At 38.5% G+C, this 19850-nt stretch overlaps 2 protein-coding genes across 2 annotated transcripts; one reads left to right on the forward strand and one right to left on the reverse strand.

Moving 5' to 3' along the window:
• Positions 1-5643: 5643 nt before the first annotated feature.
• On the forward strand, positions 5644-13095 carry LOC124391350 (keratin, type I cytoskeletal 19-like). Its single transcript, XM_046857867.1, is given in 9 exon segments — positions 5644-6072; positions 6830-6912; positions 6983-7139; positions 9034-9195; positions 9290-9415; positions 10759-10811; positions 10814-10975; positions 11398-11408; positions 11753-13095. Coding segments are annotated over 9 exon segments (1161 nt in total). The 5' UTR covers positions 5644-5730; the 3' UTR covers positions 11818-13095.
• Positions 13096-13230: 135 nt separating this feature from the next.
• Positions 13231-15503, reverse strand: LOC124391349 (keratin, type I cytoskeletal 50 kDa-like). The gene is made up of 7 exons (XM_046857866.1): positions 14907-15503; positions 14684-14766; positions 14456-14612; positions 14181-14342; positions 13913-14038; positions 13591-13811; positions 13231-13446 (listed from the first exon to the last, which is right to left on the reverse strand). The coding sequence occupies exons 1-7, from the start codon at positions 15435-15437 to the stop codon at positions 13356-13358; spliced, it is 1371 nt and encodes a 456-aa protein (XP_046713822.1). The 5' UTR covers positions 15438-15503; the 3' UTR covers positions 13231-13355.
• Positions 15504-19850: the final 4347 nt, after the last annotated feature.

Here is a 19850-nt window from a genome sequence, read left to right on the forward strand (position 1 = left end):
ATTTAGAAAAAGCAGTAGAAGTAGAAGTGAAAGGCAATTTATGGAGGACAAAAAAAAACATTAAAAAAAAACTGTTTATATACTGGCCAGAATGACCAAAGGAGGAAGGTTAAGATGACACACGATAGGTGGTGCCATTTAACGATGCAGCATTTCCTATGCAATTCTGCATGGAAGAGGCATCAGAGGGAAAACTTACTTCATTACTTTGTACTTTATACATTACAAATGTATACAAAAATACAATATTTAAGCCAGAGAAACACTTAGTTATTAGATCAGAATTTGATCAAAAAGAACATCCTCTCTTAAGATGTGATTGCTATGGAAAGGCTATGGGAGCTATGGGGGAGACTATGGAAGCTGTGGGAAGGCTATGGGAGATATGGGGGAGACTATGGAAGCTGTGGGAAGGCTATGGGAGATATGGGGGAGACTATGGGACCTGTGGGAAGGCAATGGGAGCTATGGGGGAGACTATGGGAGCTATGGAAAGGCTAATGGAGCTATGGGGGTGACTATGGGAGCTATGGGAAGGCTATGGGAGCTATAAGGGAGACTATGGAAGCGGTGGGAAGGCTATGGAAGATAAGGGGGAGACTATGGGAGCTATTGGAAGGCTATGGGAGCTATGGGGGAGACTATGGGAGCTGTGGGAAGGCTATGGGAGATATTGTAAAGGCAATGGAAGCTACTGCAAAGGCTATGGGAGCTATGAGAGCTATGGGAAGGATGTGGGAGCTATGGGAAGGCTATAGGAGCTATGAGAGCTATGGGAATGATGTGGGAGCTATGGGAAGGCTATGGGAGCTATGAGAGCTATGGGAAGGATGTGGGAGCTATGGGAAGGCTTTGGGAGCTATGGAAAGGCTATGGGAGCTATTGGAAAGCAATGAGAGCTTTGGGGAAGGCTTTAAAAGCTAAGAAAAGTCTTTGATTACACAGCAAACAAGTGTGATTGTCATGTATTAGTATGATGTGTAGAGCAAAACAGAAAAGCAACTGTTCATCAGGCCATCAGGGCACCATGTAATTTGATCAAAAGAGTCAAGTGCATAAAGACGGACATTATAGTAGAGTAGAAAGGAATAAAGCCTTCATTACAAAGACAAACGCATGTTTGAGAATTCAGTAGTTAAAAAACCATAAGCGCTGGTTTGTGCATGTGGAAAAAAGATGAGTCATTCTCGAGGAGTGGATGGCTGCATGTGTGGTGTAACACAGAGAGAGAATGGTACATGCCTGAATGCTTGACACCTACATTGAGGGTCTACAGTGGCTCTGGTGTGCTTCATGTCTGGAGATGAACAAAGAAGAGCTAATATCATTAATCAATACTATACAGTAATCCAGCATACAGTTAGTGGATTCAATTTGTTCAAATGTCCTCAAGGTCATAATTTTCCCATGCTTTTTTGTAGGGAAACAATCATTTTGCATGTATTTATGATATAGATTAGTTATATTTGCAATAAATAATCGTCTTTTTTCTCCTATCTCATTTTTTTAGAATGGTTCTGCACTTTAAGGACACAGTCTGCATTTATACTTTATGTGATAAAGTTTTAGATTAAATTCTGTTCATTTGATCTTAGAATTTAATCTGTCATTAAATATAAATATGGCTATAAATGTACAGTATAAGGTAATAGAATATAATGTGCACTTCTCTCACGCTTTCTTACAAAAAGATGAATCATTTGAAATCACGGCTAGTCAGACGCAGTGATGCAGAGTCCTCGAATTAGGAAATTACTAGGGCAAGTTCAAACAGTTTTTTGATAGAAGGAAAACGTTATTCATTGTCGAGTTACTGACTGAAATGATCTACATAATTTCGAAACGACAGGGTAGAGGACTGTTTACACAGCATAACCTAGTGGCAAAACTACACACACACACACACACACACACACACACACACACACACACACACAATCTACTCCACCCATTGCAACACACCCAGTATTTCTCGAGTATTTCTCAAGATAAGTCTTTCATTAGTGTGTACAGACTGTGTGTGTGTGTGTGTGTGTGTGTGTGTGTGTGTGTGTGTGATAGAGATTACAGAAATGACAGGCCACTTATACAGTGATTGAAGTGTGAAGGCTTTAGGCTAACGATTTCAAGCTAGTCATTTTGAACTTGGAACCGATTTAAATAAACAATAAGTGCTCTATGATTTACTTCCCTAATGATCATCACATATAATTAAACATCTTGATATTTACAACAGGGCCATGTCATAGTTCTGTTAAAGAGGAATCACAGCTGGAAGAAAATGTCCTCTACACTTGTGAGGTCATTTAAAAACAGTGGTCATTTTTACAGCAAGACATTTGAAACTACAGTCACATTATACGGTTGTTATTTAAGACTAGAACATGACATTAAAAATAAAATCTGTATATATTAAATATTGAATTTTTTTATACCTTTTAATCATTCTAGCTAGGACCTTTTTAGAGTTGGTGACATCTTGATGTTAAAATATTTATAGTAACCAGAAGTGATTCCTGTGTAATAAGTCAGAGATCGGGTGCAAAAGCAGATCTTTTTCAAGAACATGCAAATATTCATAACAAAGGAACTCTTTAATACTGAGCAAAAACCAGAGAAAAAAACAACACCCACAGACCCAAACGTGTGCCCAACTGTAAGGTGCAGGGTTAGACTGAATTAAAAGTGCTGATCAATTGTGAATTGGAATCAGGTGGAAGTGATTACTGACATGTGATGTGCATGGGGCTTATGGGTAATGTAGTCCTTTAGCTTTAGGCATAATACCTTCAGTGGTATAGGTTTAAAACTCTGACAACAGCTTTTGGAATCAAATCTTCGATATGTTCAACCTATAAATAGTATTAAAAAAAAACATTGTCTCTATATAATTATGTATTTATTTGAAGTTTATTTGAAAGTATATTATTTCATCAAGCATTATTTATTTTATTTTATTTTTTACGTCTGATGGATTTTTCCAGGTTACGTTAAACATCATTATAAATTATACAGTTATTAATGCATAATGCATACACCGTGCCATAATACCACACCCAGGCTGAAGATTTGTGCTTCAGGTGATATGACAGTGATACATAAACACTGCATAAATGTGTAATGTAAACCTCTCAAGGTGTCTTTCTAATGAAGTTTTAGGGAGTTTTTCCTTTCCACAGTTGCCACTGACTCGCTAATTAGGGATAAACCTACAATTATAAGAAACACTAAACTTATACACTCTTTAATACAGCTTTATACCACCTTTATCTCTGTAAAGCTGTTTTGGGACAATGTTCATTGTTAAAAGCTCTTTACAAATTAAACCGAATTGAATTGAAGTCTATTAGTCACTAGTGTATCTGTGTTATGAGCCTGTCTCAGTAGGTCTTATCACAAGCACATATTTGAATCTAAAATATTTGGGTTTGGCAAAAAGAAAAACCTTGCAGATTTGGAATGTTACACCCCCCTGTGCAAACACAGAACAATTTAAACCAGATCAGACCGTGTTGTGTTTATGCTTTATGGGCGAATATCTAGAGGAGGGGCAGTTAGGGAGAGAGAAGTGCAGGAGGTATAGAGAAATACAAATAAGTGCAATCTCCAGCTTTATAATCCATCTTGAATTTTTTGGATGGAGACTGGGTGGAGACTGTAGTAGTCTTCATTAGGAGCAGGTATAGAAGAAGATGTTTTTTTATTTATTTTGGACTCATTGGAATTGGGAACATAACTACTTTTGAACCATTATTGATAGAAAATCTAGAGCTCTAGCAATGGCTGTAGCACAGTCCTGTAATGAAGACCTTTCATGATAATGCGTAGCGTCGGACGATACGCCTCCTATTAGCCTCTGCACCTCACCATGTCGTGTGTTTGTTTGCGCACCTGTATATATAACCTCACCTTTTAGAGAAGTCTTTGTTTCACATTTGTCTTTCCATGATTGTTATTATTGTCCACAGTCCACAGTCTATGCCAATCCACTAGGAGAAATAGGTTCTGAGAGAGAAGGGTTTAATTCAGAGATATATATATATATATATATATATATATATATATATTACACATTTCAGCAACCACCTTTCTTCTCAAGGGTCAATACTATAGAAATGAAACTTGTACATATTTTAGAGTAGTCAATGTGCAGCTTGTATAGCAGTACAAATTTACTGTCCTCTAAAAATAAATTAACATACAGCCATTATTCTCCAAATAGCTGGCAACAAAAGTAATTACACCCTAAGTGATAACAGTTGTACATCTCTTAACTATGCAAAATCACATGTCCTATTCATTATGTTCATGTTTTTGTCTGCTTGACAGGACCATTTGCTTTTGACAAAGATGGCCGAGGCTATAAGAAGATCAGAAACACCCTGAAACCGAGTTACAGTACAGTGGCCAGGGCCATACAGAGGTTTTCCAAGACGGGTTTTACTCGGAACAGACCTCACTTGGGTCCATCAAAGAGTCCTTGTTCTGTGCGTCAGGAGCAGAAGCTGTCTTCAAAAAACTGACGCAAGAGTGCTGAAGCGTTGCTTTAGAGGTTGCAGAATGGGAAGGTTTGCTTGTCAGACTGTATGCCACACACTGCAGCAAGTCGGTTTGCAGGCCGTCGTCCCAGAAGGAAACCTCTTCTGAAGCTGGCTCACAATAAGCCTGCAAACAGTTTGCTAAAGAAAACCTGTCCACAAGCATGAATTACTGGAACCTGTGGTCTGATCAGACTAAGATAAACTTGGCTCAGATGGTGTCTAGAATGTATAGCTGTATGTTGAGTTATTTTGAGAGGACAGTAAATCTGTACTGCTATACAAGCTGCACTACTCTAGAACATATCCAAGTTAAATTTTTATAATATTGTCCCTTAAGATATAGTAAAAATGTTGCTGAAATGTAACACGATGCTTTTTATAAGAACATTATCTATTTGGCATGACCCTGTATTGTATGATGTAAGAAACCCACATTAGTCAAACATTAGTCTTTCAGGATGCCCAATAGCTGAATAAAGCATGTCGTACCTCTAAAGTGAGAGGTGGGAGAGTTAAGTGGTTGAGGCTCTGGGTTACTGATGGGAAGGGCGGAGGTTCAAGCTCCAGTATCGCCAAGCTGCCACCCTTGGGCCTCTTGAGCAAGGCCCTTAACCCTCTGTGCTCAAGGGGTGCTTTAACAGCTTTCTAACATCACTTGAATATTTAGAGAGATAGCAATTTCCCTGTGGGATCAATCGAGTATTCCACAAAAATAAAAATGAAATAAAAAATGCAACTACAGCTGTCTTAGAAAGCAAAAATGTTACATTCCATACCCCATATGACATTATCTGCTCTTCTGTGAAAGCCCATTGTCACTAAAACATGTCCCCGTTAACAGGTTGGATGAGTCTTTTTCTAAAAGTTTCTTATCTGAAAATCCACATGCTCAACATTTCATCTAGACGAAATGACAAAGAAAAGCGTTTTTTGACTGGTGACCCTAAATGAGTAAACGTTTATGATAATGGGCACAGATGCTATTTGTGATATTATCACGTCACTGATGGCATGAAAATGCAGGTGTCTAACCTGAAAAGATGTTCTCCTGCCATAAAAGGAGAAGTAGGGGTATGCACCTGTCTTTTCTCATGCACGAAACCCATACCAGGTATTTAAACGCAGTATGCAAGCAGACGCTTTCTAGATACATTTATTCTTTACTAGAGAACTCTCTCCGAACAGCAACATGGCTTTTTCAGTTCAAAACTCCAGCACCAAAGCCTTCAGTGTGTATGGAGGGACCGGGGGCCAAGGAACATATATCTCACCTTTTAAGCCTCGTTTGTTTTGTGGAACTCAGCCACCTTATAATCCTTTCGATGACCAGATTTTTTACATCTCAGGCAACGAAAAATCCATCATGAAGAACCTAAATGATCGCCTGGCATCCTTTCTACAGAAGGTGCACTCACTGCAGAGTAAAAATGCTGAACTGGAGAAGAAGATTATGGAGTGGTGTACAAGCCAGACTGTGGTGTCCCATGATTACTCAGGATATTTGGCTACCATTAAAAGCCTACAAGACCAGGTGAGATGAAAAAACCACGATAAATATAACCCAGAATGCCAGAATTGATAATTTTATTAATATTACCTAATCTCATTGCCATAATCGCTGATCATTGAAAAAAAAATATATTATTCAGGAATGGCTTCTGTATTATACTCCCATACACTCATATTGCAATAACAGATTCTTGTTCTTGTTCTTATTCCACATGGCTTCTTGATCAGGTTGTAACTTCATGTCTTTTGTTTGCACTTGAACATCTCGAGTCATACGAATCGATGAAAAGGCAATAGTTGGAGCTTCAAAGCTGATTCTGAGTGATATAAATAGATAAATAATTAGTTATTCATTTAAAACATTCTACCAATGTAAGTGACGCAAGAGTAGGCATCTAGCGTATCTTATCTGCATAAGGGCAGAAGATAAGAGCCAGTGAGGCTGCATATTTTGTTTTCAATCACAGCACATAACTAGATGGATCAAAGTGAAATTCATTCTTCACATATCCCAGTGAGGTTAGGAAGCTGGGGTCAGAGTACAGACTCAGCCATGATACAGCACCCCTGGAGCACAGGGGGTTAAAGACCCAAGAGTGGCAGCTTGGGATATCCTGGGGCTTGAATCCCCGACCTTCCGAACAATAACCCAGAGCCTTATCTACTTAGCTACGACCTCCCTGTTTTCTCCATAACCTACTCTAATATGGAAATATTCAGTATTACCGTCATCACTGTGACAATGGCTATAGCATAAGCCCAAATCCTTTCTTCCATAGATTCAGCAGATCACCAAGTCCAATTGTGCGTCTGAAATCTGTATTAAAAACACCACTTTGGCGGCAAATGATATCAGAAACAAGTAAGTAAACAATAATATGGATAATACGCACAAATTTTATTCCTCTATTAATTCTTCGACCTCACTTTAGGTACGAGTTTGAGCAATACATCCGTATGTCTGTAGAGAAGGACTCTGCTCACAGCAGGAAGATAATGGATGAGATCACCCTGGCTCGCTCAGTTCTCGAACAGGAGTATGAAAGTATGAGGGAAGAGCGGATCAAACTTGAGATGAGCCATGAAGAGGTACAATTGTTTGCCTGAATGACTGATCGTTTTTAAGTATTCCAGCAGTTCTTTATGTGAAGAAGGTTTATCATAAAACGAAGGAGGCGTAAGTTCGCTGTATTTAAGTGACACTTTTTCCTGTTAGAGGAAATATAATTCACAGGTGTTTCAAGGCTTTGTGGAAGCACTAAGTGATATTTTTCATTTCTAGCTCTTTACTCTATCTTCCTTGAAATTTCTCACAAACTCCACACAGACACGACCTGGAATGTGCAATGCAATGCAACATGCTTGTTTTAATTTGCTTTGACTAAATGTAATAAAGGTCAATATCCTTAGTGAAATTGAATTCACATTTATGAAGATATCTGGCCATATTCCAGATGACTTTGGTCAGTCATGTAGCCTCTGAACAACACGACTTGGTTCAAATATAGACTTGTCTTGGTACTACTTTTGGCATTCAGCTGAACAAACTTAACAAAAACACTGAGGTCTCTCCATGGGAAACATTGTACGACTAACGTAGTGTTTATTTTCCCCTTTTCTCTCCTCGCTCATTCGTTTTCTCTCATGTATAACCATTCAGCTGCGTGCACATCTCTTGGTTGTGCATTTTGAGTCAGGACAATATTACTCTATTACTTTAAACTGACATAAAATTCGTATTAGTCTTCCGCTGGTTTCTGCTTCACAAACAAACAGCCTTGTTTTGCAAACGACAGTTTACCATGACCGTGCTTACCATGGTTACCATGGTTACTATGGTACAACTGTAATATTTATGCTATAACAGTAGTAAAAACCATGGAAATATCACACTGAAGAGTAACAAACACGACTAAAACCATGGGCAATCCTGTAGTAGACACAAGTTTTGGCAGTATTAAATATAATCATTGTGAGCAAACACAATTACGATATGGTAAAAAAAAATGATGGTTCAGAGTTTAATAGCTATTAAAAACCATACTGCATAGAATCTACAGAGCAATACATGTGCATATGGTAAGTGGGTGAAAGGGATTGAAAGGAGGGAAAGCTGGATGGAATCTGGCTAGACAAGCATTCTTCCTCCTCATTTGAGTCTTCATTCTGCCCCCTACTGGCAGAAAACAAAAAAGAATATGGGTGCGGTTCATATTAGGGATTTGCATCTCCATAGCTGAGGCCACTGTCATTCACATCTCAATGCATAGCCAAGGATAGTTTACATTAACGATAGATATGATGCAGGTACCAAATGCGATGCGGTGCGATCCGATTTCGAATCGATTCAACATAATGCGATTGAATGCAATGCGATGCAATGGAAAAAACATGATGCTCTGCAATTCAATATAGTACAAACAGTTCACTTTAATTTCATTGGTTCAGACAGACAGCAAATCTTTCATTTAGTGCCTTCTGACTTCTAACACATGACCCTTTCACAAAGAAGCCTATGTAGTGCAAAAGAAAAGAAAAAAGTTTAAATACTGCAAGACGTTTTTTTCCTGTCTCCAGAAAGATGCAGCTCTACCTCTGCCATGTTAATCTATATACTATATGACTCTCAGGACATGCCTCAGTCTCCGTAGTGTTGTGATACATCATATTCAGACGTATCACCGATGCATATATGTTAAAGATTATGCACCCAATATAAATAGCGACTTGTATCTAACGCACACATTTTTTAATCGATACATCACATCGTTTTTTCTGATGTATCGATGCAAATCAGTAAATCTTACAATTCCGTGTCCAAACACATATGATATAAAGTGCGTTTTAAGCCACTAAGGGAGAAAGAATATACCTATATATTCTTATATATATTTATATTATAAATACAATTCTATAATTCTATAATTGAAAACCACATACGTGTGTATCTTCTTTGAAAATTGTTTTTCACTATGTCTTTTAGGAGATAGTTCAGATCCATGAACAGGCTGGAGGCCAAGTGGAAGTTTCTGTAGATGCAGCACCATCTACTGACCTAAGCGAGACTTTGATGAAGATTCGGGAACAATATGAGGCTGCAGCTGACAAGCATCAGAATGACCTAGAGGCATGGTACGAAAGAAAGGTACCAGAATAATAAAATATTCACTTGTGCTAATTAGTTTGGCATTATCAGAAGGTAATTACAACAAGTCCTTTACAAATCTGTGCTTTTATAGATTTCTACAATTGAAAGAAAACGCATGGTAGAGACGGAGGATCTGGAGCACGTCAATACAGAACTCAGACAGTTGAACAGCTATTTCCACAGACTGCAGATTCAACTTGAGACCCAACACAGTATGGTAGGCGCACACCCAAACGTTTTAGTTCTATTTAACCACAGTGTCCAGTGAGGGTTTTAAATATTTATTATACATAATATACATACTGCCAGGTGAGCTCATGTAACCTTTGTTTAAAGCAAACTCTAGTCATTTTCTGTCCAATTCTCTGTAAATAGGATCAGATGTTCTCCCAAAAAAACACTTTTTTCAAGGTTATGGAGTGTCTGACTTCATCTGCAACCCAAAAAATAAGTCATTTCTTGTCCTGCTAATTAAACAGGAGGATCATTTTTCAAGCTTGCAGCAGCGTGTAAAGGCAGGAGCCTTGTCCTGCCAGGTGGCATACTGCAAAAAATTACTCTTTTTCAGCCATAATGTCTGAGTTCTCGGTGTTACGTGATGCATCAAACCCAACCCCATATCCCTGCCAAGCAGTGTGCTGCCCACATGATTCACATACAAATTAGGAGTATATTAAGAGTGTGGAAATAATGCTATCCAGATTTTTTCCCTTCAAGCACCTGGATCAGGGGTGGCACAAGCACTGGAAATAATTGAGGAAAATGAGAGTATTCTACAGCGTATTTAAATCATCATTTAGCATGGTATTTCATTTAAATATCCAGGACTGGTCTTATAGCTCTCGGATTTAGGAGTCTAGTTTTCCTTCAGAAAGAAACAAATCACAGTGAAACATGACAAAAACCCTGAATATGATCTTGCTCAAGAGAAAATCACAGCCATGGATATAAACAAGATGAGACAAATAGGAGTGCTGTGACATGTGAAGCAATATGCAAGTGCTAATTATCAGAAGATCAGGTGTGATTGATCAATGTGACTTAGTCATGTGACATGCAGGGGGTGATAGATAATGTAGACCATGGTCCATATTGAACAAAGTTGAAAGGCATAAAGCAAGTCGTTTCTGATCATAAGCTAAATACCTCACGCTATAATTGCCTTCAGTAGCTTTGTTCAGTGCTAGCACTGTTCTTTTGTGGTCTTGTTTTGTGGCCATTTTTATGCTCAACACTCCGTTTCCCATCAGCCCCTGAACTGAATTAAAGCATGTTTGATCACATACTTGGCTCACATTCACAGCTTATTGTTACTCGTTCATAGATTCATCGTGCACCTTACTTATTGCCTCACTTATTGCATTTCATTGTTACTGTCTTATCTTGTACTTTAATAGAATCTGTCTCTGATCTTCATTTTCCATCAGCCTCTGCACCTCACTGAACTATGTCACATAAAACTTTTCACCATTCACTTAATGTATCTGTGATTCATGAATTATGGACAAACAGTTCGCAGTGTAGTTACGGGCCTTGCTCAAGTCCAAACTCTTTTCACAGCGGATGTCCCTTAAGGAAAGTCTACAGGACACGGCGACTCAATACGAGAAAAGTTAGCGGAGCTCAATAAAATCCTCGCCGAGAAATCTCCCCAGCTCCAGCAGATACGTGAGAACATAACGCAAACCAAACAGGAATACGATGTGTTGTTGGAGGTGCACAACAACCTGGAGACTGAGATCAATGAGTATAGGTTACTGCTGGAGGCAAAGGGCAGGTGATTATCACATTTAAACATTTATGTATATTTGATTTTTTTTATTGGATTGGGTTTGGCCGTTTGTTTGGTAACAGTATCATGGATAATCAGGCAATTAGTCCTTAATGATGTTAATTATATATGAGCTAGTGATGACTCGGCATATACTGTTCACAAGCTATTAAGCTAGTCTTAAATATTTTATTTGTATTTGTTTATTAGTTTGCATATGAATAAATACGCAGGGATCAACCAAATCGAATAAGATCTATAAGGAAAGATATGAATTAAATATAGATTTGTTAATATTTTGTATATTTTACTGTGTGCTGCTGCTTATAGTGGTGGATTCATGTCAAGTATTCATGATACTGTGTTACACAGTGTATTCAATGGTTTGTCCTAACGTTACTCTTTTCGTTTTTCTTTTTCTTTTGTAGCGATGCCAAAGGTGAGTGACATCTTTTCTGTTCTGAATGATTTTAAGCTACATTTGCTAAAATAAATCATTCGCAAAAATCAATATTTTGCCATGTAATCACTTACAACCTCACATTTTTGACTTTCTGTTTATTCAAGGAAGTTATGATTTGGACAAAAACATCTTTTTTAAACACAACTGTACACACATCTGGAGCACATTTTATAATGCATAGCACTGTTATAACCATTTTATATTCATGATTACTTTTGTTGACTAAAATTATGTTTTCAAGTAAAATCAGAGCTCCAGTAGATACTCTGTCCCTCAGCAAATAAACATTTTCATGTTAATCATAATTTTCTGTTTTACAGTCACTCTAAAGAAGATTGCTGTGATAAAGGTGGTGGAAAGCTGCGAGACACTGACACAAAATTAGTGACGATTCACAAACACACATTAATTAAGCCGGTTCTTTTACCCTAACCTAATAAAGGTCTTGTCTGCAGAGCTCAGACCATGGACCGAATGCATACATAAAAAATACTTGAAAGTGGCTCATAACTTAAATCGCTTTGTTAGCCGACTAGCTAAGTCTGTTGGCTAACACATAAGCTAAACTGTATAACAGGATTTCATGATATTCAGTAATGGTCATAGATATTCAGAATCATCATTGCTAGTGTTTGATAGATGGGAAACATGAGGACCTGAGAAACCCATGTGTACTATTACAGACACATCTACTGCCACAGACCTGGAGTCTGCAGACAAGTCATTAGTCCTACTCAACCTTTTAGCTAATATCAAACAAATGCCAACTGGGATCTGCAGATACACAGTGTCTGAAAAAGGAAATCTGTTTAGTCTGTAACCTTTTACTGTCCTTATGGTTCAAGTCTTTGTCACATGTCTCAACATTTTCCCAGAATTGTGCATGGTTTTTCTTTAGGCTAATCAGGGTTATTGTATATTGGTGGTGAGACCTTTACAATCAAGTTGGTGTAATATTTTATTTATGCAGGTCTACAGCCTGTCCAGCATAAATACTCAAAGTGTATTTGGTTAAAAAAAATCCAGGAGACCATCATCTCTTCTCAAAGAGCATGCACACCTAATCATAATGCCTAGATTTAATATCATCGATTTATACTTCTGTTCCTCACACCAATCAAAGACAGATATTGTAATAACATCTGCATATACCAGCATTATGATACTATTACTTCTATTTGTTTTGCTATTTTTTCCTCATATGTATGAACCATACAGTATATTACTATATATAAGACAGTAAAATAATACTTATTAACAAATAAATACACTGTGAACCTTTGAAGTTCAATAAAAAACCATGACACCAAATTAGCTTTGTGCACTGTTTCTTTTGCAAACAAACAGTTTACATTGTTATTAAGCAAATATTCAAAATAAACAAGAACTGCCAGTAAAACCTGGTCATCAACAACCATGAATGCAGCCTCCAGAGACTCGTCCTGCTGACGCTTCTCTGGTATTGCACAAGGATGTGTAAAAAAAAAAACACAAACCAACCATACACATTAACTCTTTGTGGGCATTACTCCCAAATACTGGGCTGCTACGGTCTGCTAATTTTAAATGAAATTTTTTTTAATTGCTTAAGTTGAACAAATAACAATAAAATCCTGAGTCATAGTGACAATGCATGTCATAAGTAACTTTTCAGAATATATGGCTTCCTGTTAGTGAATATTGTTTTGTAATTGCACTGTGAAACACTTGTGGTAGTTCTGCAACATGATTAGGGTTTTTTTTTTATTAGTATTTCTGAATGGAGATGTGGATGTAATGAAATGCAGAAGTCGCCATGTCAATGAGTCCGAAAGTCATTTTTATTTCCTTCTTTCAGTCCAGATCATTTCACACAAAGACATTTGCATGTATTTTGGTTGAAATGAACGCTGTATCATTGTTTTGATCGTAGGCACTCAGAAGTTAAGTCGTTATAGAGGACACCAATTTCCCATCAACCATCTCTTCCACGATGGTCTTCACCATCACAGATTTGCTGCTGCTCGTTTTGCCACTGCAGTAATGAAGAACACAGTTATTAATGAAACATGGTGGGCGCAAGGATAAAAATATTTTGATTGAAAACACTTTGGAACAATTGGAATAATTTACTTCCTGTAATTTGTGTTAGTTTTCTTTATAGAGCACCTGCTCTTACCTGTCAACTTCTCCATCCATCAGCCTCCTGTACTCAGCGATCTCCATCTCAAGCCGGGTTTTAATGTCCAGAAGAATTTTGTACTCCTGAGATTGCCTCTCTGTACTATCTCGGACCTCAGACAGCTGGTGCTCCATTTGTGTTACCTGAGATTGCAATCCGGATAGTTTCATGGAGTAGCGGTTCTCTGTATCTGCAAGAGTTCCCTCCATAGATGCTTTCTAGATGTAGGATGAAAAATGAGAAGGAAATAGAATTGGAAAAGTGATGGAGATTGAGAGTGACATGCTCAAGTGTTCCAGTAGAATACACTATAATTTACCATGCTGAGTTGGGATTGAAGCTCAATCTCCAGGCCTTGCAAAGTGCGTCTGACATCATTGATCTCTGATTTGGATGTTTGTAGAATTTCTGTACTGGTGGTCACCTCCTTATTCAGATTATCAATCTGCAAAGAAGCAGTAGTTGAAGCAGTACAATATTCCTTTCTTTCTTACTTTAGCTTCAAATAAATAAGCTCATGCTGACGCAAGAACACCATGAACACTTGGTATAAAACAAAACAAAAAACATCTAAGTCATTGCTTCACCTTGGTCTGGAACCAGCTCTCTAGTTCACGCTTGTTCTTAAGAGCCACAGCTTCATACTGCTCACGAATCTCAGCCATAACACGGTTCAGATCTTCACCAGGTGCAGCGTCCACCTCCACGTTCACACTACCTGACATTGTGTTACGAATTGCTTCCAGTTCCTAATAGAAAGTGGTTGTGAAAAAAGTAATTCAAGTAAGAAATGCATGTACTCGCCTTTGACAGCATAAAACATCTCTGAGTAAACATCTTTTTGACCAATCATAGGGCTTACCTCCTCATGGTTTTTCTTGAGGTAAATCAACTCATCCTTAAGGCTTTCGATCTGCATCTCCAGGTTTGACCTTGTCAATGTCAGCTCATCTAGAAGGCTCCTGAGCCCAGCGATGTCTGCCTCCACCGATTGACGCATCGCCAACTCATTCTCATACCTGATACACAGAGACTCTCAGAAACTGGTGGAAGATCTACATAAAGAAAGTGTAAATTCCTGAATACATACTTGGTTCTGAAGTCATCTGCAGCCAATTTCGCATTATCAATGTGCAGGTAGAGGCTTCCATTATCTCTGGTAGCCGCCTGGATCTGTAAAAGCAGTAAAAATTTATCACACAATCTATTATCTACTTGCATTTTTTTTCTGTAGGTCAACATGTCTGCAATAACGTATATCAAACGTTCATAGAATTCTATTTATTCCACAATGAAATGATCATAAATGGTACCTTATCTTGCAGATCCTTTATGGTGGCCTCGTAAGCAGAGTAGTCTCTGGCATGAGGGGAGGCTTTGTTTTCCAAAAACTGTCTGATCTTGATTTCCAAGTCACCATTGGCCTTCTCCAAGCTGCGAACCTTTTGCAGGTAAGATGCCAGACGGTCATTCAGGTTCTGCATGGTGGCCTTCTCACTGGTTGTCACAGATCCTGGATCTCCAGCAGCAAGTTCCCCACCGAATCCATACCCACTGCTTACACAACCACCTCCACCTCCACCTCCACCACCTCCAAATCCAAAGCCACTACCAAAACCTAGCCCTGCAGAACCAATACCACTAGCACCACCAAAACCACCACCACCACCACCACCATACATGGAGCTAGAAACGGTGGAGATGCGCACACCACGTCCACCAGAACCACCGTACATGCTGGGGGCACGGCCACTAGACACTGCAAAACCACTAGAGGATCTAATAGAACCAGGGCTCCGAAAGGAGCTTCCACCGAAGGATCCGGATGAGGAGGAAAAGCTCATTATGGCTGCACTGTATAGCGAGGAGTCGCTCTTTCTAGTGAAGGCTGAGAGAGAGGCTGTGGTTGAGGTTTTATATGTTGCCCTGCAGAGAAAAAAAATGCAACTCTCAAATCTCCAGTTATGCAAATAGTATTCATCCGACAATCGGATTCCATTAGAACACCGCAGAGCATGAAAAGACAAGAACAAACAGGACACATTCCTGTCATCACAAGTGTATAAAGCCCTAAGGCATTTATACAAGATGCAAATTTTATTTTGCTATTGCAAAGTTAAAATAGCACAACCCACAAGCTTTGTGCAGAAATACATGCACACATCATACAAATAATAATGCACATGCAAACACTGTACATTCCAATACATAATATTCCTTTATGTATACTTTGTATATCATAATAAATGTTTCACTATGTGCTTTTGAGACTAATGCTTTATTATTCCCAAGACAAGTAAAAGCTGGAGCAGATCAGCATTCATAAGCAGTAAACTAAAACCTCGTTACAAAGTTGGCTGTTATGCCTGGAAATTCAATCTCCTCGAAACAGACCTCTTTTTGTCTTTGTTTTTTTTGTTCACGTTTTCCACTGTGACATTTCGCAGTGTTTTGGCTCACAGTTTCGCCGTATATATCCATTTATTACCAGGCTGCCCAACTGTTTAATCTCTCAAACCTTCCTCTACAAGATGACGGCAATTACTCGTTTCTTTGGCATGTAATTAAACTAAAAAGTTTCCCAAAGTTTTGTGAAAACCTGAGTACAGGATTGTTATGTGCTTTTTTAAACATCCCATTCCACATTTAGTCGCCTATTTGCTGTTCCTCCACTCATCTGGGAAGATGTTCCACAAGATTTTGCGGAGATTTGTTTTTATTCAGACACAAGGATGTTAGTAAAGTCAGGTACCAATGTAGATGATGTGAGGACGCCTGGGTTTCAGTCGGCGTTCACATTCATCCCTATAGGGTTGAGGTCAGGGCTCCACCTCTTAAGATCTACCACTCCAACCCATGTAAAGCATATCTCTTTTAGGAGATAGTAGCATAGTAGTTAAAGTATTGGACTTTGGATCACGAGTTCAAATCCCAGCCACACCAAGTTGCAACTACTGGGCCCCTGAGCAAGGCCCTTAACCCCATAGCTAATCAAAAGTATAAATAAGATAAATGCCATAAATGTAAATGTAGACGAGGTGAGGACTTTGGTGACATTCATCCCAAAGATGTTTGAAAGGTTTGGAGCTCTGTAGCAGCAGATCTTCATGGAGCTGGCTTTGTGCACAGTATTGTAATGCTGGAGCAGGTTTGAGTGTCCTAGTGAAAGTAAAGGAAATATTTCATGCCACTGCATCCAAAGTCACACTTGTGTCCCTCCAACTTTGTGCTACAAATTTAATGAAAAACAACATTCACGTATAGCAGGATGTCAGCTGTCCCAATAATTTTGTCCATATGAATGTACACTCTAACAACTGTGTTGCTTTGCCTGCAATGTGTTCTTGCTGCCTAGAATTAAAATGTGACGATCATCAGATGTGCATGTTCTATCAAGTGTGAAATGAAGAAGTATAAAACTTGGGCTGAGAGCATGTCAGATCGCGTGAGGCTGGAGCCTTGCCTTGAATGGGCATCCTGCCCTTGTGAATTTCCACACATATATTATGTAACAATGTGATCTCCACATGTGAACATGACATAGCCTGCAGCTCCTTTGTCCTTCTTCTACCCCTGCTTGTACACAAAGAATGATCGTTTGAAACTTCAGCACAATTATAACTTTACAAAGGCAATGCTTCTGTAACAGAGGCCATGTAGAAATATGATCAGTTGCATAAAGACTACATAGACAAAAGTATTGGGACACCTGACTTTCCTAGCAGTACATATTACCGTATTGTATAGCACTATGGTTAACATTTACACATCTATGCATACAGGACGTTACAGTCTTGTCCTGACAAATATCGTATACAGTCTAACCGATGGGTGTGTTTGCAGATTTGTGACCCCTGCAGTGAACACTCATTTCACGATATATATGATATATGATTCAAAAGTAATTCATGTGAGTATCTGTTTAGTTGAGAAATATGTACAGCCTTTATTTTAAATTATTTTTTCAGGGCAAAATGTGCTTTCAGGTTTTATTGGGGTCCGTAGTGCCACAATACTCTCTGTTTCTGAGCTTTATAACTAATTCGGCAACTATCTATCAGGTATCATTCAAGGTTTTTTTTAACTCTAGACTGTTTGAAAAGCGTCAGTGTGGCTGGAATATATTTTGTTGTTATGTTTTTGAACAAAAAGCCATTTAAACTGTTCGGTTCTTATTTTCAGTCTGATGGGAAAAAAATTTGCAATCATTGAAAGCGTGTCTGACTTTTCCACCCACTGCACACAATTGCATCAGATGTCTTTAAATGGAGTTGCATAAAATTCTCTCTTCCCTTGAAATAGGCGACCCAAATCTGTCGCAGCATGACAATACCCCTGTGCACAAAGCCAGCTGCATGAAGATATACTTGGAGTGGGTTGGAGTGGAAGATCATGAAGATCTTGAATATCCTGTTCTAGAGCTCATACCTCAACCCTATTGAGATGAATGTGAACGCTGACTAACACTCTTGATGCTGAATGAGCACAAATCTCCACAAGAACACTCCATAATCTATTGGAACATCTTCCCAGATGAGTGGAGGATCTCCAACAGCAAATGTGGAATAGGATGTTTAAAAAAAAATACATCTGGCAATCTAATGTTAAGGTGTTTACAAACTTTTATCTATGTAATGTAAATACTTGGTTTATGAATATGGCACAATTAAATGAATGCCTTTAATTTATTTTGATATGTATTTTATTTGGGCCATGCAGGAGTACTGCGCAGATGAAATGGAGAAGGTTTGGGCTTGGCCTGACCTCATTTAAACCGCCCTATGAATCAAACTGTAAACAGAATGACACTGCGAAAAAGTGTGGTTTTTTAAATCAGCCAGTTCAGACCAGCAATAGTGATAGATTCATGACTCATTGTGTTATTCACTTTTCCTCTTTGCTCTTGCTGATTCTTGTAGGACACAGAATGTGAGGCTTGTGAGTGTCTCGTACAAAATCACATCATTGAAAAAACAAACATGTTTTCCTTCTGGCATATCCAAGTGTGAGAAAAACGGTTTGCTATTAGATCATTTTTCAAACACAAAGATTATATCATGAGTTTTAGGTATGAAGTCCTTAGTTCTGTAATATAACCTTTCCTTTTTTAAAGAAATTCGTTCAACATTCCTATAACGATATATCAGTTAGTAGATTTGGATCTGTTTTGATATAAACTGCCTATTCTTTAATGATCAAATATTTGACATTAGTAAATGTTCCCCAGTATCTTTTTCCGTATTTTTCTTTTTATATGTGCCGAAATAATGTGATCTTATCAAGTCAAGTCAAGTCAAGTTTATTTCTATAGCGGTTTTCACAACAGACATTGTCTCAAAGCAGCTTTACAGAATTTTAAGAGTTAAGGTGAATGGTGTGTATTTATCCCTGATGAGCAGCCATGGTGACTGTGGTGAAGTAAAAACTCCCTTAGATGTTATGAGGAAGAAACCTTCAAAGGAACCAGATTCAAAAGGGGGAACCCATCCTCATTTGGGTGACATCAAGAGTGTGATTATAGTCTTTAAACAATACAGAACACTGGAGAGTGAGAACTAACATGAGCACTGGAGTGTAAGATTATAAGATATGTTCTTTCTACAGTCTTTTACAGTCAGTTGTGGTTATAAAACTTGGAGCTACTGAGCAACTTATGAAATGAAGCAAAACATTTCAGCCCAGACAGCCTTCGTAATAAACGCTGTGAACATCTGATCTCATGATCGGAACTATTAATGTGCCTGGGTGCTGTCCTGCCGGGATCTTGGCTTGTCATCTCCTGCCACCTGCAGGTCTTCAACGTCATGGCAGCGTATAAGACGCTGTTCTGTGATTTGCTATAGGAATATCACCCAACAGGGGTTTGCTCTGGGCTACTGATTGAAAGGGTGGTGGTTCAAGCCCTGCCACTTGTGGGGCCCCTTGTGCTCCAGGGGTGCTGTATCATGGCCAAACCTGCGCTATGAACCCAACTTTCTCACCACTGGGATTTGTAAAGAAATAAATTCACTGTGCTGTAATGTACCGGTGACAAGTGTAAAGCACCTTTCTTTTTTTCCCTTTAAGAACCTCATTAAGAGGTTTTTTTATCTATATTAGTGGTGTCTAGTCTATCCAATCACACTGGTGGCGTAGTCTATCTAATCACGAGGTTTTCATTCCAACTAAAGCAGGAGCCACACCTGAAAATCTACTGAAAGCCAAGATAACATAATTAACCACACAGAATAAAGTGTAATTCCTCATTGAAATCCTGC

This window comes from Silurus meridionalis, chromosome 9 (genome assembly GCF_014805685.1).
Source record: "Silurus meridionalis isolate SWU-2019-XX chromosome 9, ASM1480568v1, whole genome shotgun sequence".
Lineage (NCBI taxonomy): Eukaryota > Metazoa > Chordata > Actinopteri > Siluriformes > Siluridae > Silurus > Silurus meridionalis.